This window comes from Chaetodon auriga, chromosome 5, assembly GCF_051107435.1.
Source record: "Chaetodon auriga isolate fChaAug3 chromosome 5, fChaAug3.hap1, whole genome shotgun sequence".
Taxonomy (NCBI): domain Eukaryota; kingdom Metazoa; phylum Chordata; class Actinopteri; order Chaetodontiformes; family Chaetodontidae; genus Chaetodon; species Chaetodon auriga.
Window position 1 is genome coordinate 12,434,312 of NC_135078.1, and position 27,510 is coordinate 12,461,821.

A 27,510-nucleotide genomic window follows, 5' to 3' on the forward strand; every position below is an offset into this window, starting at 1 on the left:
ATGTGCGCATCTACGTTACTCCAACATTCTTTGTGGTACATGAATGCAGCATTGTTTTCCGGATGAGAAAGCTAACAAATGATTAGCAGCAGTTGGCTAGCGCTTCTTTTCCAGCAAAGTTAATGTGCAGCAACCTAAGAGTTTTGAACTCTCCAGAGGGGATTTATTGGCCTAAAATTTTCTCGGACGCGGAGATGTAAATAGTGACGGATTGCACAGGATAGAGAGGTATAACCTTAGTGGAAGATAAGAGCTTGTATTGAATATGCAATGTTAGTTAGCTAGCTAACTTATTTTGTATTTAACCTAGCTAACGTTAGCAACAAGTCTAAAACAGTTACCCTGTATCTTATCAGCATCCGCTAAATGTATTAAGTTTTTCTTTGGTAGCTGGCGAGAATTACAAAAAATACCATAAAATACGTAACGTCTTTGAGACATTCATAAACTAAGGAAATGTCAGTGAAAGCCTGATAGAAACTTTCATGGAACTTGCCTTGAAGCATCTGTCCTGAACGAGCTGTCGTATAGGCGGACAGTCACATGCTCAGCTGTGTTTATCTTCAGCCATGCCAAATCACTCATCTCATGTCTCCGCCATAGAGTATAAGACATAATGCCTTGACGGTGCACTTACTTTGTAGGAATTTACGTCTTTGAACAATTGAATAGTTAGTATATTAACTATTCGCAATGGCAAGTGCCTTAGCAGCGAAAATGGGATTTAACTCACTGATGAGAAAGCAAGCCAGGAACTTCAACGTCAGGATCTGCACAATGGAGTCAGACATGGAGTTCAGCTGCGAGGTATGTATGCGTGTTTTAGACACTGAGCATGATTTCATTCATTGTTCGTCAAAGGTCTTCCACAAGTGCGGTGGTCCTAAACACAACACAGAGTACATCTAAGCTCTCCTTCGGACTGGGTTACCATTTGTCATGCGCTGCAGTGCAACTACAACGTCAATGTTAAACCCTCACCTGTAATGGCAATTGAATTGAATTAGGGTGCAGGTACAGTTTATCTTAGCGACAATAGTGGTGATGGTTGCTCATAAGACATGGGAGTTTCCCTTTTCGACACTAGATGGCAGCAAGTAATTATGAACACATGCAATTGCCATCGTGGTTCCTTCTACAGAAGAGTATATCTGTTATAATTTATCTGTGTTATGCAGCAGTGGAATCACGAACATTTCAGTCTGTGGCAGAGCTCAGTGCAGTATAGGACCTGAAATCCTGTGCGCATTATCCTGCAGTGTGAATTAAAAAAAAGAACACACTGATTTATGATGGTTCATTATGTATTTTCGGCCTTCTTGCAGTGTTTTTGGTTTGGTCTTGCATGATGATATACTAGAACTGAAAGGCATCAAAACGACTTGCAGGCACCACCTCTGTATTTAAAGGGGAGGAACCCCACCAAAGTTTGCAGTTGGTAATTACACACAGAGCAGCAGCAGGATTCTATTTTCTGTGCTGGGTGATGATTGTATCAATTATGGGTTTTGTAAATAGCATTTAACGGGGATTGGTCGTATAGACAAAATGCTCATGCAGCCTTGAAGGGGAATTTCTGATTCTGATCCCTCGTTGGCATTCCCACAGCATTGTGGAGCTCCTTTCTTGCAGTTTTTAACTCGTTTTTTTTTTTTTTTTTACGGCAACCTTGAATGCACTTGACAGAAGCTTGCACCCCGAGTTAGCTCAGAGGCTAGAGATGAAAGCTATCTAAATTGAATATGTGTGCCAGATATGCCTCATCATAGCTGTCAGCTGGATGAGGAGAACATGGATGGCTCCCTGCTTTGAACCAGGCACTGAGGTTATGATGAAAATGCTCCTATGTGTGGATTCAGTAGACACAGCATCTTACAGATGGATGTCAATATTTAACCTGATAAAGGTCTCTTGCTTATTCAAACACATTAGGGGCAGTCAGCGAATTATGTGGATTGTACTGTTAATATTTAGCTGCAGCAGACTGGATTTTCTGTGTTTTTAGTTTAGCGGGGCTTTTCTTTTTATGATGCCTCTTTCAAATTCCTGTATTTCAGCATTTTCTGTTTTTTGAAAATTGTACAAGACAAAGGCATTCATGTGTTTCAGGTCAAGTGGAAAGGAAAAGACCTTTTTGACTTGGTGTGCCGAACTTTGGGACTGAGGGAGACGTGGTTTTTTGGCCTCCAGTACAGCATTAAGGACACGGTCGCTTGGCTGAAGATGGAAAAGAGGGTGAGTGAATCTCATGTCATACTGGTCTTCTCACAGACACGGGTCATGTAAACATTATTGAAGATGAAGCCAGCATGAAAAGGAAATGCATGGCTCCACCTTGCACATGCAGATTTTTTTTTTTTTGGTTCATTATTGTAGGTTCTGGATCAGGAGGTACCAAAGGAGGAACCAATCACCCTTCACTTCCTGGCCAAGTTTTACCCTGAAAACGCTGAGGAGGAGCTAGTGCAAGATATCACACAGCATCTCTTCTTCCTGCAGGTACCTTATAAGTCATATAGAAACCTGCTGTTTTGTCATCGTGCTGTTTATTTGGTTGTTGTTTCCATTTAAAGTTAAATCAGAATGAAAACGATTCAGCACGGACACGTCTTGTGGCTCTGGATATACTCTTGAAAATTGTACCTTGTTGACTTCCTGTCTGTTTTCTTTGTGCCTATCCTGCCATGAAGGTCTCATGAGAAGGTTTTTTGTTCACTGACACTGGTTGACACATTCTCTTTGTTGTCTGATGCTTTCTAAGTTGACGTTCGTTCGGGCTTGGAGGTAAACCTGAAATTCAACATGCCTGTGAGAAGAAGCTGCCTGGCCAGTGGGCAAATGCTTTTTTTTTTTTCAAAACTCTCTTTTCATTGATTGTGATGTTCCCAGAGGCTTGCTTGTTTTCAAGACTTTTCAAGACTTTTTGCCTTTCTGAGGCACTGCTGTAAAAAAACAAGTCTATGACAAAATGATAACTGTTCTTTAACACTTAAAAGCCCTCAAAATGCTCTGTACGTACAGGATTCTTCATCTCACCCTTGCACAGGAGGCATGTGGCTGATGCGCTGTGTCTGCGGCTTCCTTACTATTCTGATCCAGTGCCAACAGGGGGCACGCTTCAGCAGAGTTTCTGACAAGTGGTCGAGCGGAGCTCTCTCCAGCACACTTTTCATTGTCCCGGTCTTATTGTGTGCAGCCATGTGGAATCAATGCACAACATATTACCGCTGCCCTTTCTCTCCACTTAATACTCTCCAGGGAATTCCTGAGCGGCCCGCCACCCCATTCCCCGCACAAGAGATGAGATTTGTAACTGTGCTCCCATCGTCCGATGCTTCCAGCCACATTTATCAGTTACCAATTAGGCTTTACGGGCTCAGTTATTGGCCCAGTTAATGACATATTCTCCATGGGATACTCGTCCCCCAGAGCACTTCTATCATATCCAGCCCATTGTGCTGGGTCAGTTATATGGCTTGAGACAGCGGCGCGCTTGTGCTCCTCAACATTTGGATAGAGGCACATACGTATTTAAGACATAGAAAAACTCTCCCTGTGAACTTAATGTGTTCAGAGGTATCTGAAGCAATTTATTTATTTTGGGGGAAACCTTGCTTTAAGAGAAAAAAAAAGGCGACAGCAGACAAATTACTCAACAGTTACAGCGGTACACAGCAACAAGGGGAGAAGAATACAAATGTGTATTGCCTCACATTGCCTGTCTCCTCTTACTCTGCTCTCATTAATTCCCATAATGTCGGGAGCAGGCCTCTGTTCAGATAGTGTCACAGGCATGACAGCTGGATTAGTGCTTATCAGAAATGATCACCGACCCGGATACAAACACACACATGCACGCACACACACACCCGTCACACACTTTGGACCGCTTAGACAAACAGACACATGCACGTCTTCGTCACCTCGGCCTGCAATCTTAGCAACAACATGGTCTCATTTGTAAACCCGATTGTAGCCTCAGCCGCTTAGCGCCTGCCACGATTAGGGGCTGTCACCTCTGGCTCCACACCTTTGTTAGTTCAAAACAAGAGAAGACAGCATGACTGGGTTTGCAAATGATAAGGTCTGAAGCATTAAATTGCCATCTTATATAACTACGGCTGAAATATGAGCTCTCTCCATAAGCTATAAACTGGAGACCTAAACCTTAAATTTGGCCTTCTTTCTTACTGGGCTTCAAATATGGAGAATCAACTGTTCCTGGGGGCACAGAAGAAACATGAATTATGAAAGTGGGTGGCGCTCTCCTTTAATTATGATTTGGAGCGTTTCTTGGACTCAAGCATTTCTGTCATGTCATTATGGTCTGCTGACTAGCAAGCTGAGATTCTTGGAGAACTTTAATGATCATATGAAATAATGTTGGCTTGGGTACATAGTTCCTGGCTCAGTATCTAATAGGTCCCTATGTGGCTATGATACTTAAGTCTTACAGTATTTATTTGGCACAGTGAGTCCTGCTTCCACATCTCTCTAAATGTGCAAGTACTGCTGTACTGTAACAGTGGTAGAAGATTATTTACCCATTTTGCAGCTCGTAATAACTTCATCTTGTGGCTATTAAAACTTGGTACCTGGACATTGTGCTTTCAATAAGTTTCCTGCGTTTGGAAAGGTGGAATTAAGGGAATAATGTTCTGGCTGTCAAAAGCACAGCTGTCAGAAAGTTGTGTTTCGCCCTGCACTGTCACTCCTTTCTCAAAGGTGTCAAGTCATTTTTTTTTCTTTCATTGTGTTTGAGTGAGATACCCTGTCAGTCTGATTCAGCTCCTTCATCTCACACGAATCGTTTTGCTCCTCTCATGGAAATCAATATAAAGGAGATGAAATGCTCAAACTGAATGAGAGAATAAACGTCTTGATTCATATTATAGTTGATAGTTTCCTCCCAAAACAAAATGCCACTGTGACTGCTTGTGCTGCTAGAACAGCTAACAGCGAAAAGCGTCACAGAATATATATATTTGTGAATTCTGAATTGATTTTTGTGTTGGGTTAGCTGGAAGAAAGAGGGCTTTGCTATTCAGGTGAAGCTGATTTTATTCGGTAACTCCTCAGGTGAAGAAGAAGATCCTTGAGGAGGAGATTCACTGTCCACCTGAGGCCTCTGTGCTCCTGGCCTCCTACGCCGTCCACGCCAAGGTCAGTGCTCTTTTTAGAAATGAAGATTTCATTCTCGCTTATTTTCAAAGAAGATCAGTACAGTCATCCAGACATCTGTGTACTCTTTGATGGTTTATTTATCTTTACTTTTAAATTTGCATGACAAACTACTTCTCCTCTTCAAGCCTATTTCTAGAAAGATTGGTCTTATGAGGTGCTAACAGCTGTGAGTAATTCACAACAACGGGGTGTTTTCTGTAACAGCACTAAAGAATGCAACCTTTTAAAAAAAAAGCACGGTAACCCAGACATTTTAGATGTTTTGGTCCAGTTTTCAGGCCCATCTCAGCAAAGAAAACTGACATTAGAATAAACTGGCTCCAGTGTCTTGTTTACCCTCCTTTCATCTCAGGTAGTCCAAATATATATATCTATATCTATCTATCTATAGATGTACATATATATGTATATATAAAACAAGTGGTGATTCACATCTGTTACTTTCACGCTTTTACTTTGTTTGTCATATAAAACATATACTACCAGAGTGTGGTTCTTCTTCTCTTAGAACAGTGCAGAGAGACAACCTTTTCTTTATCACCAGCGGGCTTGATTATTGTCCGTCTCATATGTTTTCCAAAAAATAAAAAATAAATAAATAAATAGAGATATAAATCACCTACAATTGATCCAGAACTCTCCGTCTGAGTCCTGATAAGGACCAGAAGAGCGCACACTACGCATTAAGTTCCTCCACTGGCTAGTTTTGGTATTGATTTTTAAAATTCTTTCACTCTTTCACAGAGTGCTACGGGGGCCTCGCATGAAATGCCTTTCATGTAAAAACCAGGAGCCCAGGGGCTCTGGATGTTGCTTTTAAGTAACTGTACTGAAATGCAGAAAAAAAACCCCATTCTGCTAAAGCAGAGCAGCCTACCTGTTGGAGCAGCCTCCCAGCAGGTCTGCAGGTGGTAAAAAATCTCAAATAAATAAAATGCCACAGTCCCATTTAATTAAAGGTGCAGCCAAATAGTGGAGGGTGTTCAGTGTGGTGGCCTCAGGACGTCTGTCAGCTTACAGCCATGCTTCTTGCCACTGCTGAAGTTATGAAGTTAGGGCCTCTCTGGGCTGTGAGTGTATTTTTAATTGCCATTTGTACTCTGATATATTTAATTATTCTCTTCAATTATTATTCTAATTGTTCTCTTCACACGTGAATGTTCGTCCGGTTGTCTCACTGCATCATCCTGTACGAAAGGCGCCGTATAAAACCCTTCATTGATTTATTGGTTGAGGATCAAGCAAGTTACCTGAAGTTCATGGAAATTGCTCCGCAGGAAAAGCTCCCTTAATAAACCACAAGCGATGTGAGTCGTTTTGGTTGAAGGATCCCATCTCTCTGAAATCCCCACGAAAAAAGATAGGGAGAGTGAGGTGCAGCTTTTTGACAGGTGGACAGGGTCTAGTGAGACTGGAGCTCTACCTCAAAGATTTGGCCAGGAGCCCTCAGAGACTCGCCTTTCCCATTCCAATTTAACAGGCCGAGGTTAAAAGAGACTGTGTGGTTGAAGAAAAATCAGCAAATGAGCTTGAGACTTGCTCTCTCTGCTGTCGGCACCCTCAATCTGGGAACGGCAAAAAAAAAATATGGGGCCACAATCTGTTTTCGTTTAATCAGCGGTCCACTTTGATTAGAGCCAGTGTGAGTAAATTGGCATTGTAAAAGGGAGACAGGTACTTGTTTGCAGTGCAGCTGCTGAGAGGTTTTTGGCAGACTTTTCCCTCCTCCTTTTCAAATCATGAGTTGTTTTTGTACAGAACCACAGTGTAACCTGTGAAGCTGAGTATATTACACAGTGAGATTTACTTCGGTACCTTCGCTCATCTTTAATCATGATTACGCCAGGCTCAAGACAGCAATAAGGAGAAAGGCGTATTCCAAGGCGACATTAATGTTTAAAAGAGGACTCTTTTTTTTTTTTTCTTTTTTAATAATGTGAATCATAACTCTGCTCAGGTACAGACAGTCTCACACAGAATCTGTGTGTGCAGTCTGTTTCCAGTTGGAGAAAAAAAGGAGCCGTATAATTCATAACAAACACAGTAGGAAGCCGCAAAAGCTACCATTACCTTGTATGAGTTTCAGAGAGTGCATGAATGGAGGGGATAATAGAAGTTAGGAATAATGGAGGAAGTTGTGTGCACATAAACGCTCTGACTGACTTCTGTACAGTTATTGCACTTTTGTTTCTGGCTCCTTAAACACAGATACTGTACCTGCTCATGCAGTCTCAGTCCACCACAAAAAGGTGGTTTCTCCACGTTTTACCTTAATCACAGCTTGCAGTTCTCAACAGTTGATAATGTATGAAGTGTTCTTGGTCATCAGATTTAAGAAGCACACAAACTTTTCTGTGGGAATTTGTGTGTGCTCCCTCCTGAGCGGACAGTTCAGCCTCTGTGGGTCCGCAGAGGTTTCAGTGCCCCCTGTTTTGTATTCTGAGTGGGTGAAGCGCTACAAGGAGGTGTCGACAGGGAATATCAAGAAACAGCTGCTGTGGAAAAAATGCAGAGGGGGTCACTCTGGCATGGAGGTTGAGGAGGGAGTGAGGTCAGCTCCCTCAGCCACGACGCCACTGGGGGTGTGGAGATACGTGTCCAGTTTAGTATGAAGGGGGGTGTCTAGCTAACAGGCCCGGTGACAGTGGTGGGAATCACTGTTTTTCACTGGTGGCTTCAGCAAATATATATTTGAAAACTGAATGATTGTCTTTCGTTTTTCACCTCACAGCATGTGACACAGATATGATTGTTTCCAATCTGTCTAAACAACAAACGGCTCAATAGAGTTTCACTTTTCAGTTTCAATCCGAACCACAAACTATGTAATTTAATACTCCGTGGAATTTGTCAGCTTCGCTTTGAGATTATGTAAATCCCGCTTCACTCACCTGACTCAGCTGTCATAATGTTGACACCCACCTCAGCTTGGGTGAGCCGACATTATCATGAGGGACAATGAGGAGCAGGGATGGGAAGAAAATGATTTTGCCAATTTGACTGCCAGCTGGTGAGACGTGTCAGTTCAGTCTCAGTTTGCGGGCATGTAGTGGAACTGAGCGCGGAAGTAATTTAGAAAAGTGCAGGTATGGAAACAGCGTTTTTTTCTAATGCTGTCTGTTGTTGCTCACACTCACTTCAAATTTCTATTGTACATGTGTTACAGTGTGAGTTCCTCCAGAAATTATATACCTCAACAATTATTAAACAAGGCACACTTGTCTTTGAGGTAAATGCTAACTTCATCTGTAATTAGCATCAAATGAAAGAAGAGCTGAGGATGATGGGAATGTCCTTTGTTCTGTAGGTTATTTAGGCAGAAGCATTATATTGGACCCGACGACACTAGATGAATTATTAAGGCATCACCAAGATTATAATTCATCCTGATGGTATACCAAATTTCTTGGCAAACCATCCAATATTTACTGAGTCATTTCCTTCAAAATCACAAATATGGACCTCATGGTGGCAACTAGAGGAAGCCATGATGCTAGCTACCTACAAACAACATTTCCGAACTGACCCCAAGACAATGGGCAGTTGACGTAGCCTTAGTTTGGGTTTATAGCCATATACGGAGGTAGCCCAACCAAGGCTAGCAAGTCCAGTTTTGCCTGTGTAGGTCACACAACAGTAATGCCTTTCATTGGTTAGAGTGTATTTCGTTGACTAGAAATAAGAAACCTGTATTTCTCACCATTGTACCGCAAATGGATTTTCTTCAAAGAGACTGGACTGTGTGAGAAATCCATTTCCTAAATTTAGCGATGACACAATATATATATCCAGTTATATATATATCCATTATTCAGAGGCCACTGTTGTGGTGCTGGTGATTATTGTTACGAGAAAATATTGACTCACAACCGTTCTTGGAGAATCTGTTATAGCTGTTAGTTTTGTGTTGTGTGAAATAATTGGAAGAAAGGTGTGTGTGATCAGAAGGCACCTGTGAGCTCTTGTCACTGTCAAGATGCCAGTCTGCCTCTGCCTGAGCTGGTGCTGCTATAATACCCCTGTAAGTCTATATGTCATCAATTATGTAGCAGTTACAAACAAACAGGTGAGGAAGTGAGGGAGTAGAAGCAGTGAAACTGAAGGGAAAGGATCTAATTAAATGGCTCTCGGCTTCTCCACTCTGTTAGCCGCTGCACCGGTGTTCCAGTCTGTGTGTTGAGCTTATTAAATTTGGGTTTGTTAAGTACTGGTCTCAGTCTAGTGTGCACAAGATGAAATCTAATTAACTCGTAATAAAGGTAACACTATACAACAAAACAACACAATGTATAGAATTAGTTGATTAGAGCCACATGAGTGGATGAAAGCTAATTTATTGTGTGCAAAACCAATGTGCTGCAAATTGTATTTTGTAATGTGATGCCGCTGTTTAAAGATGTATTTTCTTTCAAGCACTTTCTTCCAAAAATCCATCATTTTACTTTCAGTCCCTTCCCTTGCATTGCTGAGACGTTTTCTTTGTTGTGTTGTTGTTTTCTGCCCCTTCAGATAACTGGTCAGCTGAATGTGACACAGCAATCAAATTTGCAGCGCAATTACGGTGACACTTGAGCAGCAGCAGAGGGGTTTTTATGTGAAACCTCAGTGGTAATGTCACACGGAAAGAGTCTTTTTAGACTGCCAATTTTCCACCAAGTTACGACCAAAAAGTTCAATAGTGACAGAGGGAGAAACCCATGAGCAGGGGATAAGATGGAGCTTTCTGGTGTCAAATTCAAAGACAAAAATGCCTCTGCTAAAGCCCATAATTTTGAACCAAGTTCAGCAGTTGCTTTGGTGACTTTGGTGCTCTTCCTCTTGAGTTTAAGCGCTTTTCGAGGATGTCCTTCGCCAGAAAGTCACCAGAAAACATGTAATTTTCTTACTGAAGATGTCCTGTGAATCTCATGCAAAGGCAAATTTACAATTAGGCCCAAAATATGAAGACTGCTAAGGTAAGATTTTCACAATAATTACTATATTTTTCTGTTTACTTCTGACACAAATTTGTCTCTTGAATACCTCAGTGCTCCGACAGTGCTGTGAAAAAGAACAGAAAAATTGCCTTCCTCAATGGCCTCTTAATTTTGAGCGATAATTTAACAGCAAAATCACCGTAGTCACTCTGCTAGAGAAAGGCACAACTGGATTTGACAGCAGTATTTGAAAAACATGCACAGAGCGCACAGCAATGCCCAGATATGGGCAAACATTCAAGTTAGCCTACTTACATAAATCTACAGTCATAGCCCACTTTTTAATCTGTAGCTACATGTATAATTCATATCCCTCCACCAGTTTTACAGCAGCCCAAAGGAAATTCTCCGCTGCCACTCAGTCATGCCTAATCCATCCGTATCTCTCTTCAAACATGTGTGATAGAAGTTTTATCTCGGCTCTGTGATGATAGCTGATCAGTCTCTGTTTCCCTCAGAGATATGCCTAATAGCATCATTTACACCGTCTCCCAACAACTGGGCCACTGAGAGTGCGGTGCACGTTAATGACCCGATGGCAGACCGGCCTCCATTCATTCTCCAAGACACCCTTTTCTTACAGACGCTGTAGTTTCATCTGAAGAACAGCTCCCAGGAGAGGCATAGTCTGCCCTGTTATTGGCGAGAAAGTGAATAGCGGCCATTATTTTGGAGTGATTTTAATCCTTTTGGCACCTTTGCTCTATTTTACAGTACGGAGACTACGATCCCAACGTCCACAAGCCCGGCTTCCTGGCTGAGGAGGAACTGCTGCCAAAGAGGGTGAGTGACAGCTGGGTTTACTTAACGTCATTCATGAGTGTGGAAGTTTGCATTATGTGCCCTATTATCCAGGCCTATACCCGCATTAGGATCATTTCAGTATGTACTGCATCATTCTGCATGCCTTCATGGATATTTATGTCGTACCTCTCTCCATTTCAGGTGATTAACTTGTACCAAATGACTGCAGAAATGTGGGAGGAGAGGATCACAGCGTGCTATGCAGAGCACAGGGGCAGGACGAGGTAAAAACTGCTGCACTGAACTGTACCACTGTGAAGATCCACAGTCATCAGCAAATTTTCATTTTGAGTTCACACAGGATGTGCTTAAAAACTTGGTTCCACCACAAGGGATGTTTTATGCAAAGTCCATTCTGGAGATGAGATGCAAAAAAAACGAGCCACATGACAGAAAAGTTGTTTCTGTGGGAAAGTTTTTTAAAAGGAGCATTAATGAATCCAAAGTAGGAACTTTTCTAACATCTATTGCTGGCCAGGAAAAAAACAGCAACACCAAATGGCACAGCTTTACCGCAGCCTGTAACTCATCAATTACGTGTAATTACATGTGTTTTCACAAGATGAACCCAATTCATTTAGCTATTTTTATAAAGAGGATCATTTAGTGAGAACATATATCATGGTGAAAAGGGCTATAAAAATGATATTGCTGTAATTGCTTTCATAAATCTAAAGTGACACGAGAAGGAAAATCAGTTGTTCTGTTTTTGCACTTTGCTCCACCGCTAAGCTGAGCTAAGTTGAAAATGGATCGGGTGTGACTGTGAGGGATGTGGAGCGTCTTAAAACTCCCGTGGGGGTGGGAGAATTTGGGACTGGAAAGTGAGTTCTAAAAGCCAGCAAACCGCAGCACTTGTCAAAGTCGTAATTGAGTCACTGGTGCTGATCAATAACCCTTTCAACCCCAGCAGAGAGAGTGTAGTTGGTGGTCCTCACACCTTGAGCATTTTAATTGTTTAGTAAGTGATGCAGTGTAGTGGGGGTGCAGGAGGGGGGTTGCTGGCCTTTTGATGAGACAGTAGTGTCACCATTTTTAGATGGTAGCCAGCCCTATTTTCAGTTTTTCGATGCTAGTGTTGTGCCAGTACAGTACCTGACTGTTCGTTTCTGTTCCACAACACCTCTACACACTCTGCTCCACTTCCCATTGTGCAAAAATGAAGCCGAAATATTCTGGATACAGGAGCTGCTATCTTGTCCCGCCCATATGCCCGCCTGACTCAATCGCGAGTCAGTGACAGCTGTCAATCATGACATCACACCCCCTTTTTATAGCCTCAGATAGCTAATTAAAACCAAACTTAGCAGAAAAATGAACACTTGAATATACATCAATGCGATAAGAACGACCAAAAATGACAGAAACCATCTTTAGGAAAAAATGTGTGGCCCATGTCGCATCCGCTAACAATGAGGGGGCAGCCAGCCACCATTGGTCAATCGAGGTGTTTTGGCATCACTTTTGGGGAGCTGTCTTGTCCATCTTGATATGCTACTTTGCTCCAGACTTAAACAACAACTGTTAGATGGATTGCCATGACATTTGATACAGGCAGTCACAACCCCCTCAGGATGAATTGTAGTAACTTTTGTGATCCCCGACTTGTCATCTAGCCCCATAAATCAGGTCAATATTATGACCAAGTACCAACAAAACTAATGATATTCCCATCAGCTGTAGCTGTACTTTGTGTTTATTGTCCATTTCCAAATCTTAGTATGCTAACATGTTAAATTGACACAGTGAAAACGGTCAGCTTTAGACCTGCCACACACCAGCATGTTAACATTGTCAGTGTGAGCGTGTTAGCTTGTAGTTCAAAGCACCAGTTTCCACAAAACCTGTTTTTTTTTCCATTGAACAAAAAGCTAAAGTTCCCAAATGTTAATTGTCGTTTAAACGCAAGAAGCCATGAGATTTGATATCCATCCCACAGGGAGTTAAAGGTTTATTTCATCTTTTCAGATTTCATTCTTTTCAAACTTGATAAGCCATGTGTGTCTGCATCTTCTTTTCATAGAGTGCAGCTGTAAGGCTTTATGCTTCCGCAGCATTAATCAAGCATTAACATTTCAATCTGACCCACTCTAAAGTCAGAATGTACTCAGCATCCAACCTAGTTAAGATTTTGTTTACTTGGCACAATGCTCTCTTGCCTGTTAAAACTTTGATAAAGCTTAAATCATCAATTTCCCAACCACCCATATCAAACAGCAAGTTACTAAAAGTTTAGGCAGAAGCATGCCCTGATTTTTCCTCAACCATCAAAGTATGCTAATGTTCTTTTTTTTTTTTTTGCTGAGTTGACCCTGAAATCACAACAGATCTGCCAACCAGGCTGCCGAAAGAGACGAATAAAAGAGTTTGATGCGTTTGTTTTCTGTCTCTCGCAGTATTTAGAGTCTTGGAGGCATCAGAATAAGTCTTCATTTCCGTCAAGCATGACCTCTAAAGCCTGTTAGCGAATTAGAGTTGTGTTTTGTGTCGGCACTGTGCATATGTTTTCACTCTTGCAAGGGCTCTGTGGCAGAGTTTTTATAGATCACACAACATGACAGATGCTACACACAAAAGCAGAGGAAACAAGGTCTGATCTGCTTTTTCTCTCCACTTCTGCACCTCCTCTCCTCCCACCCTTCCCTCCCTCTCTTCCCCATTCCCTTGGATCCCTCTCAATCTCTTTCTCTCTCTGTCTGTCTTTGAACCAGGGATGAAGCTGAGATGGAGTATTTAAAAATAGCTCAGGACCTGGACATGTATGGCGTCAATTACTTTTTAATCAGGGTGAGCCAATGCCGCTTTGCTATGTCTTTACAAAGTTAGCCTATATAAGAGATGAGCAGGCGTGTCACTTTCGCTGCAGTGTTGAAGGGGAATAGCAGCGTGACTCATCATCGTAATTTCCCCTAAGTTCTTCTTGAGCATTTTTTTTTTTTTTTTACAAATATGTATGTTTTGGGGGGCAAATAAACATTTGTTTTTTTGTGCTGGATATTTTCCAGGTGAGTCATAATAAAAACAAACCTGTAAAAACTCCAGACAAACAGAAATTCACTTGAGGTGACTCTGGCCTTGATCAATCGTTCTCTAAAAGGCCGAGGCATTTTCAAATACCACCAGCAAGTCAGCCTCAGCTTAAGTAATTCACTGTAGCATTACTTTTCAAGTAAACAAGCCCAGACTGAATAAAACACCCTGCAAATGGCATTGTTCAGCTCAGCTCTAACAAATGTTTTTGGCAAGCAGAGCCTCCACAATGCCACCTCTGTCAAACGCAGGTACAAATGAATGTTGGCTGCAAGGGGGGTTCCCACAGCTGCTCACTGGTGCGCCTTAACAGACTGGTGGAAGAAAAGCTTTGTTTGCTCTGCTGATGTGCTTTAGAACAAAAAGGGAACAGATCTTCTTCTGGGAGTGGATGCCCTGGGTCTGCACATCTACGAGCCGGACAACAGGCTGACACCCAAGTGCTCCTTCCCTTGGAATGAGATCCGCAACATCTCCTACAGCGACAAGGAGGTGGGCGAGTCTGCTGTTGTACATCATTGGAAAGATTTGGTGGGACCGTACTTGGCTTGTGTTAAAGATGGTTGGAAGTTGAATATAGATCATTATATATATGCTGTGAATATGGAGCTGAATATAGGTGATCATTTAGTATCGTAGGTTATTATGCTGTTGTTCCACAAGTCTCAGTTATTCAAGTTAGATATGAGCCCGTGTGGTAATATCCTTTATACAATCACATCTTTCTTGAAGTGTTGAACCCCTTCCCATCCTTTCTTGTGATTGACCAATGCCTAGTGCACATATACGCTGGTGTTTTTCCCTCTGGTGTTCTCAAAAAACTGTTTAAAAAAAAAAATCTCCAGCCACATGAAAATGCAAAAACTGAATTGAAGAGCATGCCAGACCAACAGGCTGTCATATAACCCTAAATCTAAAGCCATGTTGGCCAATCAGAAGCTTGAAAAAAGCTTGCTACCTGCAACTAGAGCTCCAGTCCTACTATGGCAAATACATTTGCCATATTTTATAGTAGCCAGCACTGGAAAATATCCTTATCAATATTATGATATCAGTTTCAAAGACACTGTGCAGCCTGACCTGACAGACCTCTTTTTCTTCTGTGGTTTCATCGAAAATCTGTTGTTTTTTTTTTTTTGTCTCCTCAATGTTTAGTTTACCATCAAACCTCTGGACAAGAAAACAAATGTTTTCAAGTTCAACTCCTCACGGCTAAGAGTCAACAAGTTGGTGAGTTCAGCTGAGATGCTACAAGTTGTTTGTTCTGCAGCCAATAAATATTGCTTTTCCACCAGCCACTTTAGCAGCCCACAAACCATCAGTTTGGTTTGTTTCTCACAGTGGAGGTAAAGAAACATTTTAGAAGTGGCTGGTGGATTAGAGTTTTGTGATGTACCAACCTGTTTGACGTATCATTGGAAATATCAGCCATTATTGGTTTTGTTTCTCTCGTGCAGATCCTCCAGCTGTGCATAGGGAACCATGACCTGTTTATGCGCCGGCGGCGGGTCGACTCGCTTGAAGTCCAGCAAATGAAGGCTCAGGCAAGAGAGGAGAGGGCCAGAAAACAGGTAGTGATAATGGAGAAACAAAGAAGCTGCCAACAGCCATGTTTCCATCCAAATCTAGTCAACGCCAGTGAATGCGTGTTTCCATCCACGACTGTTATGCTAATGGTGGACACATCGAGATAAAGGGTTTCTTGCGCTAATTGTCCCCTCAGGTGCCATTAAACCACTGCAGAAGAAGAGGGCACAATGAGATGATGTAATTAAAAGAGTGCCAGTCAAATCTCAAATGATGGCATTTCAGTTTGTTCCATGTATTAATTTGAGGAAGGTTTCAGTCTCCTCATCGCTCCACACAGGCTGGATGTGTTCGTGCCGTTAAGTCACATGCTTCACACACGCCATGATTTATTGCGTGTCGATTGATGATTTAAGTGTGTTTGCCTTGAATTTAGTTGTATTTTCTTTTTATAGATACACCAACTACCTCCTTATGATGTTTCCACTTTTAATTGAATTTCCGATGTTTTTGCGCTTTTTAACGCTCAAATTGAGAATGCATGTGAAACAGGTGGATGGAAACGCACAGAGTGCATTCTGTCTGGCCAATCTCATGTTATTTCACACTTCAACAGTATATGTCTTTGATGTGTTGGCTGTAATTGTTCACGTCTGTGTTCCAAGTCATACGAGGGAGACGATTTCAAGCAGCCAGAAATTCATGGCCACTTCATTCTTAGTACATGAAAGTCACTTCTTCCCCTTTTATAATAGCAAGGTTTTTTTTTTCTTGCTCTCTTGTATGATGCAGTCCATCAGGGGCACCTGCTGCACCTGCTTCTGTCAGAACCATTTTTCCATTGTATTTCCATTCATATTCCATCTCGTGTTTGTTCTCTGGCTCTCCTTCTTTGTCCATATTTCACACCATATCGTCTTTTCTTTGTCCACGCTCCACCTGTGTGTGTCATTCAGGTAGAGAGGCAGCGTCTGCAGAGGGAGAAGCAGCTGAGGGAGGATGCGGAGAGGGCCAGGGACGAGCTGGAGAGGAGGCTGATTCAGCTGCAGGATGAGGCTCGCATGGCCAACGAAGCACTGGTAAGAATTATGGGTTAGCTTAACCCAAAATCCACCAATCTGTGTCACATATACGCCAGGGTTCAAAAGAAAATATTCAGTCAAATTGAACTCCTCTCACAACATCTTACTCTTTCTCTGCACCTATTTTCATCTCTCTATCTTTGCTCTGTTTCCCCATCTCCTCTCCCATTTGCAACTTTTCTTTACCTTTTCCCTCTTCCTGTGTTTGCCCTTCCTCCTCCCTCCTCTTCCCGCTCCTCTCCAGCTGCGTTCGGAGCAGACGGCAGACCTGCTGGCTGAAAAGGCCCAGATCGCAGAGGAGGAGGCCAAGCTGCTGGCCCAGAAAGCTGCCGAGGCTGAGACAGAGATGCAGCGCATCAAAGTGACTGCCATCCGTGGCCAGGAGGAGCGGCGGCTGATGGAGCAGAAGATGCTGGAGGCAGAGATGCTGGCCCTCAAGATGGCCGAGGAGTCGGAAAGGAGGTGAGGAGAGGAGAAAAGGAGGCCTGTGTGGATGAACGTGCAGTGCACAGCCATCCATGCTGCAATTGAATATGACTTTGAATCAGCTTTGGCCACTGTGTGGCTTTGTCTCTGTCAACACTGTCTCACTCATACCCAGATTCTCTGTCTGTGTGTCTGCCTCACACACACACACACACACACACACACACACACACACACACACACACACACACACACACACACACACACACACTCACACTCACCTGCACGGCATGCATTATTTTTTTTAGATCCTTAAATAACTTATTCCCACATCTTACTTACTTTCCAAGAGTTTTTTCTTCCCTTTGTAATGTGAATACCTCGAACTGAGGAAGATGTCTTACAGGAGCATCAAAAGCCAGTTCCTGAATAACCTCCTCAACACACGAGCCTCCCGAAAGGTTTTTGAGCTACTATGTTGTTTAATGTGAAGGGGCACAAACACACCGCTGCACTTCAGTTTGCTCAGCAGAGAAAACGGTCGATATGCTCTGAGCACAGAGCTAAGTCACGCAGACGCATTTAAATTTTGCCGGATCAAAGAATAAGAAGCTCCAACTTGTTTAAAATCATTTAATTTTAAAAGCTTTGTTCTTTCACTGCAGCTGAAAAGCAGGTAATCATGCGGTTACAGCTTCACAGCTGCACACAGAAGGAAATGGGAGAGAGCTTTTTTTCAGCAACCCCCCTCCGAGCCCGAGATGCAGCAGTTAATTTGTGCTAGTTAATTGTTAGCAGTAGTATTGATCGATGGTGGCAGCCCCTATCAAACTCTCTGCACCCTGAAGCTCCACAGTGCTGAAAGTGATGTTGTGATCTTGGGTTTATCTATGCCTTTAAAATAAATTTTTGTGATTTCTTTTTTTACACCTCCTTGTCCAAATCAAGTACATATAATAGCCGCTGTTGACTTCTTTGTTTCTCTGGATGTCCGATGGATGAGGAGACGGGGGCTTGATGAGTGATCCTTGATCAGCACTCTGTAAAGCTTCATAGATGCCAATCCATTGTAGTAAAGAACTTCAGTCACTTTGACAATAAAAGGGTATACATAGATACCGAGAATATCACTTCACGGCCTCTACTTCACAATTTATTAGGCAATCATTTCGAATGGACACCATTAACCACTTGTCAGTAACTGCAATTTCTGGATGAGCACTTTGTGCACCAGAGAAATTTAAACCCGTGGCACTCAACATGTAAATGACTACGTCCACTCAAGCCCTTGAGGCACATAGCTCCCCCACATCAGCGAGGAACTGCTGAGTGTTCAGGAACACAATCAAAAAGAAATGTAATCACCTGCATGTAACTTTCTTACATCTCTGTGTGCGAACCCGATGGTGGAATAATGGAGTCAGAAACCACTGTCTGCTTGGGTGATACATTGATCACCTGGGTAATAACAAAGTGACACTCCGGGTTTGCCGAGTGCCGACGTACCGATTATATAAGATAATTTTGGATTCGATTTAGATAATTCTGTTCCCTTTGAAGGACTGGGAGGTGAGTTAAAGCATTAACTGCATCTGTTAGTCTATCTGTTCCTCCCTCAGGGCCAAGGAGGCTGAGCAGCTGAAACAGGACCTGCAGGAAGCCAAGGAGTCAGAGCGCAGGGCAAAGCACAAGCTGCTGGAGATTACCAGCAGGGCTGTCTATACGGTAACAGACCTGGAACATACACAGACGTACTTATAACACACATGTAGATGCACATAGTCCATATAGTACAGTATTGATGTATGGCAGGAAACAAATCAGTGGAAATTTTACTGATTGATTAGTCAGTTTAATCATTTATTGGGAAAATAAGCAGTTATTTGCTGACAGTGTGTATTAATGGAGCTGCAGCTAACAATTATTTTCCTTACAGATTAATCATTTGGGCCATAAAACATGAAAATACTGCGAAAAAGGTTAATCACAATATTGTTCAGCACGAGGTGGGATGGCTTTAAATGTTTTGTCCAACCAACAGTCAAAAACTCAGACATTCAGTGCACTACAACCAATAAAATCAGCAGATTCTCACACTTGACAACCTGGAATTATTAAATGTTTGGAATCTTTGCTTGAATAATCAATAACTCAGGTTATTATCATGATTATTTGTTTGATTGAATATATGTTAGCAGTTAAGTAGTTGCAGGTTAATTTTCTTTCTGTCAATCAATGAATCCTTGCAGCTCTACACATTGATAAACATTACTGTAAAAAAAAAATTACATAAAACCCATAATCCCTGGATACAGGTTTTAATATCCCCAAAATTGTTAATAAATATAACCAACAATATTTTTTTACATTTTTTATTGGACTTACAGTGTGAGCTCTCGTAATTTATGATGGACATTTCTCACTTTTTTCATATTTTAAAAACAAAGATAAATGGATTAATTCAAAGTACATCAAAAGATAAATCAAAAATGTGAACGGTTGAAAGCTACAACCTTTAATACAACAAATACGCATAATACACTTATTATGCAGTACATGTATACACTGCACACCCCACAGAATAGTACTTTGTCTGTCCACATTGGGAGCATCAGCCCCAACTGTTGGTATGGAAATGACCATGACCAGAGTTTTCGCTTGACTGCTGTTACCACACACATGCACACGCAAACACACACACATGCACACACACGCAAGTGTAGCCCTGCACAGCCACACTGAACTTGCATAAGAACAGGCAGCACATAAGGCAGCCTACGCAAGAGCTTCCAACATGCTAAAAACCCACACACTGCACATTTCATCTGCTTACACACATGTACACGCACACATACGCACACACACACACACACACACACACACACACACACACACACACACACACACACATACATATTGAGATGCTGGCCAGTGATAGAGAACGGCTTGCTTGTAAGCTTAAGAATGAAGAGTCACACACACACACACACACACACACACACACACACACATATAAACGACATGCCACTAGAAAATCTATTGTACGTGTATCAGCTCATGAGTGAAGACGCATACACACACTCGCACAAGCACACAATATTTTCCTTTCCCATTTCCAATGTCCTCGGTCAAATTGCCCCCTGCGCTGCTTTATTTTGACTGTATCCGCCACGCAGTTTGGATTCACGTGCCAACCGATAGATTTACATTTATATTGTGTATTAGGTCGCCTTCATATCCGGCCGATGGACGAGGTGGCATGTGACCAATGCGCTTCAGACACTGGGTCAGGAGTATAGGGTGTCGGGTTTATTTGTGTGTTCATGGTGTGGCCATCAAAGTGGTCATCTTTTTACCCTTCCTCCTTTTTTGTGTTCCCTCAGTCTACATTGTGACATGCTTGCACAGGTCTTCTCCATTGCTTCTCATCATTTTTTTCTTTCTCTATCACTCCCACTTCCTCTTTATTCTTTATGCCCCATTTTCTCTCTTTTTTTCCCCCGTCAGTTTGTCTACATCGCTTCCTTTCCTCTAATCTCTTTTTCCATCTCCCCTCCCAGTCCCCTGGACTGCCGCCTGACAGCATGCCTCCCGACCTGAGCTTCAGCAGGGAAAACCTCAGCTTTGACTTTAAAGATACTGACATGAAACGCCTCTCCATGGAGATCGAGAAGGAGAAGTGAGTGGCTGGCCCTACTCTGCTGTCTAATATTTTGGGCCTCAGCAAGTTTGCATTTGACACGTTCTGGTTATGTGGTTTAGCCTGATTGCAGTGGTTTGGTGATATAATTGCTAATCAACTGAAGGGACTCTTTAACTGATGAATATCTATATTAATTTTAGATGCGCTCAAAATGTGTGAAAGATTGAACTTAATGCATGATTGTGCTTGGAGGGACACTTTTTAATATGCACATTGAGATGCAGGAGTTTGACCCTCAGCATTAGCTGTCACTGATGTCACTGCCAGCCTTCAAGCGTTTTGTGCCACTTGAGCCTGCAGACAGGAAAAATTACATTGAGAGTATGTATGACCCTGGCAGTGGAGTTGAATAAATTACCCAGGTCTTTGTTGTCATGTAATTTGGTAATTAGGTTTTGAAGATGAAAGTAAGTGAAGACAGAGACTAAAGGCCTTGAATTGGTGGGTATCTGTTCATAAGGCTTGAAGAAAGACAGCAGTGGAATTGAGGGATGCATAAATAATAATAAATTGTGTCACTACAAAAAGGTTGGCCAGTGAAATGTTTACAGAAACTGTTTCCCCCTACCATTATTTTGTAAGAACTCTTTGTAAGACCTACTATTATAGTTAATTGTACACAGCTCATTTAAGTTCTCTGGAATTACAATACCTCCACCATTAACCAGGCAGTCAGTCAACGTAATCAGGAACAAGGCATTATATAATTGCACCTTTCAGCACACTGATTCGAAAAATTGTGCATGTCTCATATTTTCCTTTCAGATGAGAAATTCTGGAAAAGTGTTCCCTAAACTGTGAATGAGGTTTACAGACACGTATTTGCAGGGTTACTCTATTTGAAAAAACATTAGATCATTGTTACATTTTATTTGCTGGCCTTAAGACGACCTTTGCATAAGATCATATAGCCTTAATTTTCACAGTTTATAGCTTTTTTAATTTTGGCCAATCCTTCAGTAATTGGGTTAGAGTACTATATAACAGCACAGGCTTCAGGGTTATCAATAATGATTATATCTCAAAGTCTGTGCCTCTATTAAGGAAATAAAACAAGGACGCCCATTTTTGCCATATTTGTCCATAATAGCTATGGCAGTAGTAGCTATTGAAGTCAGAGCTAATGGGAAAGTAGAAGGCCTTGAAGTTAGGATATGGAAACCAAAATTTCCAGATGACAGATTCGGTGGAACATGGTGGTTAACTGTTTATGGAGACACACATAATCAGTTGGTGTACCAAACTGTTCAACATAGTTGACATTTGTCTTAAGGAAAAGGGCTGAAAGGGAAACCTAACAAACTGTCTCCCAACCTGCAATTTGGTCATGTTCAGGGTCGAGTACATGGAGAAGAGCAAGCACCTGCAGGAGCAACTCAATGAGCTGAAGACCGAGATTGAAAGTCTGAAGCTGAAAGAGAGGGAGACTCCTCTGGACATCATTCACAACCAGAACACCGAGCAGGGGACCAGCAAGCACAGCAACTTTAAAAAGGTACCAATCAGCTCGGCTGCTTTCATGCTCGACACGCAACACACACTCTGACACGTGCCTCAAAAAGGACTCCTTGTATGTTCCTCAGGAACACACTGTACATACATTACATTCATACCTCATATGTTCACACTCACAGTCAGTTATTTGTAGTTATTTTGGCACCTTGTAAGCATGCACAAGATTCACCAATAGGTTGCAGAACAGAAATCTGATTACATCAACCCCTTGAGGTGATTTAAGAAATTCAGGTGTAAAGATTAACTGCTACATATCAGAAAACCAATACAAGACCCAGGGATTAGACTGTATCAATACACAACCACAGATCTGACCCAGATTCTAACCCAGAAATGTGAAAAAAAAAAAAAAAAATTGATGCAGCTGTCAAAAACCAATCTTTAGGAGTAACTCTGTCTGTCTCCCTACATTTCTTCTGTTTGTGTGTGTGTATGTGTGCGTGCATGCATGTGCAACCTGCCTCTCCCCTGTTAGCTACCTACATTCCCTGAACACAAACCTACCTGAAGCCATCCAAAACATCACCACACTGAGAGAAATATCAGGACCACAGCGCTATCTGAAATCTTTACATTTGCAGTCTTCACAATGCGCAGCGGTATCATAAATTATGCAAGTCTCAAGATACTCATAGAAGACTAGTACTGAAGCTGTTTTGTCTACAGGGTCGTGCTAACCCAGAAATTGAGGTTAAGAAAAAAAAAAACAGCCAATAGCATTTAAAGGTGCCTTGTGCTGTTTTCTTGTAAAAGAACAAAAGTTTTTATTCACTCTCCAAAGCGAACTGTGTGTATCCTTGAGCTCTAACAAATATATTGAGTGCATTTTTTTGCCCCCTGAAAGAGTTGCTAAGCCAAGTTTTAAAGTATGTTAAATCTAGCACTGTTTACATGCAGAGGGTTTGAAAATTTCCAGAAACTTTCCGCAAAATTTAAGGTCTGGGTTTTTGGGAATTGTGGGAAATGTTGAACAATGTCAATCTAAAAACTGTAGCTTTTAGTAGTAGAATTATTTGGGTGGAAAGTACACATAAAAAGTATGCCCATTTAATTGAATTGTAACCATGCACTGCATTCAGCAGTGCACTCTTCCATCACATGCACAGATAATTTGCCACCATCCCATTAAATAGGACTTGAGTAAAATTACAAGCCTCTGCATGCACAGTGCATTCTCGCACCATATGTGCAGCCCACACTACTGCCAACACTACCTCACTGTCTGAGCCACAGGACTACACGCTTTCAATCAAAACTTGATTATATTACTGGAGTGGATATATTTTGTGTGATATTTCAGTTAACCAGCAGATAGCATTTTAAAGCAAAGCATTACTGGTTAACACCATCTGCAAGTTGATGCTAGCCCAGCTATTACCATGTGAGATGTAGCTTGATTGAGGAGTTTTAATTAATGTATTTCCCGTCATTCTTGTTAAATGAGTCTACTCAGTTAATTAAAATTCAACTAAAATGCTGATTTTTTTTTTCATGTCTGTTAGAAGGGATTTCAATCACTGTATGTGTGCTTATCATACGCTAAAAGGTTTGCATATATCTGCGTATGACATGGTTTATGTAGCCTGAGCAAATGGCACCTATATTTCCAGTTTATTCCCACTATTTCCTGCTATTTTCCATAAATTCTAATTAATTCCCATGCAAAGTGCCCACCTTAGATATTCCCAGAAATTTGCAACCCAGTGGACATCCATCTTACTTGCTAGCAATCTTCTTCCTCCCCTCCTTTGCTGGCACATGGTGTGAACCTCTGGCTCAGTATTTGAGAAAAAATCTGTTTTAGTCAAGTAGCAACAATATTAAATCCTAATTGCAACTGAATCATATCGAATCCACTTTGAACCGTAGTGTCTCGTATCTTCACAAAGTGTTTCTACCAGATCGTCGTCTTTTGTATTTAGATGCATATTAAGTCGTCTTAGACGGAGAAATACACACCCCTATCTATCCCTAATGCTTCACCCGCTGTCCGATTAGCTGGAGAGACATGAAGTGTAAATGTGGCTTTCATACTGATCTCATATCATCTTCCAAGGATAACTGTCTATCCAAAATTTGATAGTCCTCCCCTGTAAAACACCCACAACTAACCATTCCGTTATTTAAAGGGGAGATATTGATTCTCAGAGCATCACTTAATCGCAGTGGTCTCCACTTGGCCCCAGGTTCATTTTTCAGCCTCCAGCTTCTTCTTTTAAGGAGCCTGCTGGGGGAGGGAGAGCGATCATTCATTTTCCACTGTGACAGCTAAAGAGTGCACAGTGATTACCAGTCCTGAGTGTATTAAAAAAAAATAATCTCACACATAAATTTAGAGGGAAATCTGTGTTTTTGTATGCATCTTATGTCAACTCCATCAGTGGTGATGATAGAAACTGACACAAAAAGGTTACAGACTCCTTCAGCTTGAGGGATATCCCTAAATTGATTGGTCAGAGGCAATGGAGCTGTTATAAAAAGCAGATTCTGTTTCTACTGTCCTCTGATGAGCTGGCAGATTAGACTCATTCTCCTTTATCTTCCCACTCAAGTTATTTCTCTGTAATTCTGATAAAAGTGTCAGGAAAATTTGAGCTATGTCCTCAGCACATTGCGTAACATAAAAAGGCCTACCCCTCCTCTCTTCTTGTCTTCCAGTGTAAAATACACTTGTTAAGGGAGCGGTAATTGATTTTTGCCTGGTGATTAGTCATCTGGATGGATGGGGGGCACCCCTGGCATGCAGGGGGAGAAGGAGCTAAGTTAAAAGTGTTGGTTTAATTGAACTAGAGCCGGTTGGCATTCATCTTGTTAGCGAGGGAAGGGATGAGGGCATATGGCATCGCAGGGAGAAGGGAAGAAGAGTCGAGAGTGAGGAATCTAAGCCGCTTTGCCAAAGAGGCCAGAAGTTTAGGGGAGGCTGAGGTTGACCAAAAATGTTCAAAAGGATGAGGAGTTTGAGGGAGGCTGAGCCCCGGAGAAGTGTTCAATGAAGTTGGCGACCAGAGGAGGGCATGGTGAGGGTGGGGGGCTATGGTGGGAAAGGAAGAGCAGGGGGAATGTAGAACGAAGCACAGATCTCTGAGCCAGAAGCATCAGGACCTCCGGGCAAGGTTTTCTCCTTCCAGACTCCCTCTCCCCTCTGGATGATTAATGAATGGCCCCTTAACACGGCCCAGCGCCTCTGCACTTCTACCAGGACACAGATTCTGCTCTGTTAGCACCGGGCCTGCCAGGAGAGCTCATTCTCACCAGCTGAATCACAACACAAGAGCTGCAGAGATTCTGTGTGAAGTTTCACTGAGAGGAAATGCCTTTTTGTATGTATATGGAAAACCATCCACACTGTCAAGTGGCACACAAAGGAGGTCAACCATTGGGGTTACTCTCATTGTGCTCTCCTGCATATTGAAACAACAGACAGAAGGATTTATTTACTGGAAAAAGGCTGCTGCCGTGCCACTCACAACATTAATACTCTGCCTGGAACAGTGAATGAAGTGTTCTTGGTCTTTCCAGCATGGAGACTATGGGCAGTGTGGAGTATGGTGTTGCAGAGTAGGACACTAATAAACACACACTCAGGCTTTCACAATCACAAGTGTAATTCAGGCTGCCTGTCAACAGGGACAATGGAAGGTGATCTGTAAACATCATGCTGCAAATCCAGGCCTCTCCCACACATTTTCTCTTCGGATTTGCTTAAGTCCCTCCATCTCCACATTCCCCGGAAATAACCTGGATTTCCCAAACTGTCCTCCTTCATCCCCAGTCTAATATTTACTTTGGGAGCCACTTTAATTCCCCTCACCCTACAGATGTTTGAGAGAGGAAAAAGTTTGCCCAGCCAATTTGAAGCAGTGCCCACTTATGCTACATTACATGATCTAATGGTTAGCCGTGCTGAAGGGGTTAAAGCACAGCCGGTGGTCTGGATTAATCCATCACCAGCTCATTTAAACCTGGAGAGAAAAACAATTAACAGTGCTTTCTCTGACTGGCATTGATCTTCCACTCATCCTGCTCTCCCTGTCTCTTTGATCGTCTCTGCAGTAGCACTGAGTTTGGAAAACCCACAGCAGTTGTAAACTCTGATTGAGCCTGATTTTTGTTTCATTACAAGATGCATCAACAACACTTCATGCCTTCACATATCATCTTAGATTCATTACAAACAGAATAACCTTGGGAGTAGGTTTTCAGTAAACACACAAAACTGTAAAGTCTCTCCAATTATCCTCTCCTTATGATCACTTAGTCTTTTGATTAGACAAGGGAAATAAGTCTAATTGTGTGTTTTGATGGAATGGAATACTATGGACAATGAACAATTAAATAGCATGCTCTCACAAAAGAGTCCACAATGTTAGGAAGACCTGAAGTGCAAACAGCTCTCTAGAGACCATCCAGGGTGCTGAGGGTTTCATGCATTTGCTCCCAAAATTAGTTCTAAAAGTTGGGCTCAGGATCATCCACACAATGGCTACTTTTTGCCGGTGCCTCAGTCAGATATTAAGGGTCTTTGCATTGCACTGGTAATACACAGAAGGATTGGATCTGCCAGAAAAGCTACGGGTAAAGATATCTGATGATTTCAGTGACATTAGTCTCATTTGGTTGCTTATTTTGCTTGCTGCAATATAGTCTGTACATGTTTAGTTCCACCATAGTTAAAAAAAAAAAACCCATCAAGTCTCTCGTTATCTCCTCCACAGCTAACACTACAGAGCACCAAGTCCAGGGTGGCCTTCTTTGAGGAACTCTAAACTGCATACTTGTAACGATGGGAATGCACAACTGCCAAGAACCTCATCATTCCACATTCCTGGTCAGTTTAAGTGATTGGCCACACTACAAAGCCTTGTGCTCCACTTCCTGGGAAACCACCACGAAACACTACGGACCAAAAAAAACAAAAACAAAAACAAAAAATGACCATTGCCTTGATCTGCACCAGGGGCCTCATGTGTACGCACAAACAGGGATGCATGCATAATGTTCCTGCACTAAATCTGGAATTTATTACAAAAAAAAAGTGTGTGTGTTTACAGTAAGAGTGTGTAGATGGCACACTCTCCTTGAATATTTTGAAGTGAACTTGGGTGTGGGTTTTTATTAATGTCAAAGAACAAAGGTAGACAATGCCGACAGAAAAGAATCTGGTCTCAGACTGCTCTGGTTCCACTGTGGCTCTGATGAGTCAGTATTTGTGGAGTTAGAATGGTTATTATATCATGTCCAAACTGGGTGACCTACTTACTGT

General features: G+C 42.0%; 1 protein-coding gene across 1 annotated transcript; it reads left to right on the top strand.

Annotated features, from left to right (window-relative positions):
- Nucleotides 1-41: 41 nt before the first annotated feature.
- On the top strand, nt 42-27,213 carry nf2a (NF2, moesin-ezrin-radixin like (MERLIN) tumor suppressor a). The gene is made up of 16 exons (XM_076731033.1): nt 42-807; nt 2,110-2,235; nt 2,377-2,499; nt 5,080-5,163; nt 10,875-10,943; nt 11,106-11,188; nt 13,676-13,751; nt 14,352-14,486; nt 15,150-15,224; nt 15,452-15,565; nt 16,478-16,600; nt 16,848-17,065; nt 18,649-18,754; nt 20,590-20,708; nt 22,068-22,227; nt 26,963-27,213. Exons 1-16 carry the CDS (start codon nt 694-696, stop codon nt 27,011-27,013), a joined length of 1,776 nt encoding a protein of 591 aa, XP_076587148.1. The 5' UTR covers nt 42-693; the 3' UTR covers nt 27,014-27,213.
- The last annotated feature ends 297 nt before the right edge of the window (nt 27,214-27,510 follow it).

Coding starts and splice junctions, on each gene's coding strand:
- nf2a (XM_076731033.1), top strand. CDS start 694: ATGGCAAGTGCCTTAGCAGCGAAAATGGGATTTAACTCACTGATGAGA. Junction 2,236..2,376: donor GGCTGAAGATGGAAAAGAGG/GTGAGTGAATCT, acceptor TCATTATTGTAG/GTTCTGGATCAGGAGGTACC. Junction 5,164..10,874: donor CCTACGCCGTCCACGCCAAG/GTCAGTGCTCTT, acceptor TCTATTTTACAG/TACGGAGACTACGATCCCAA.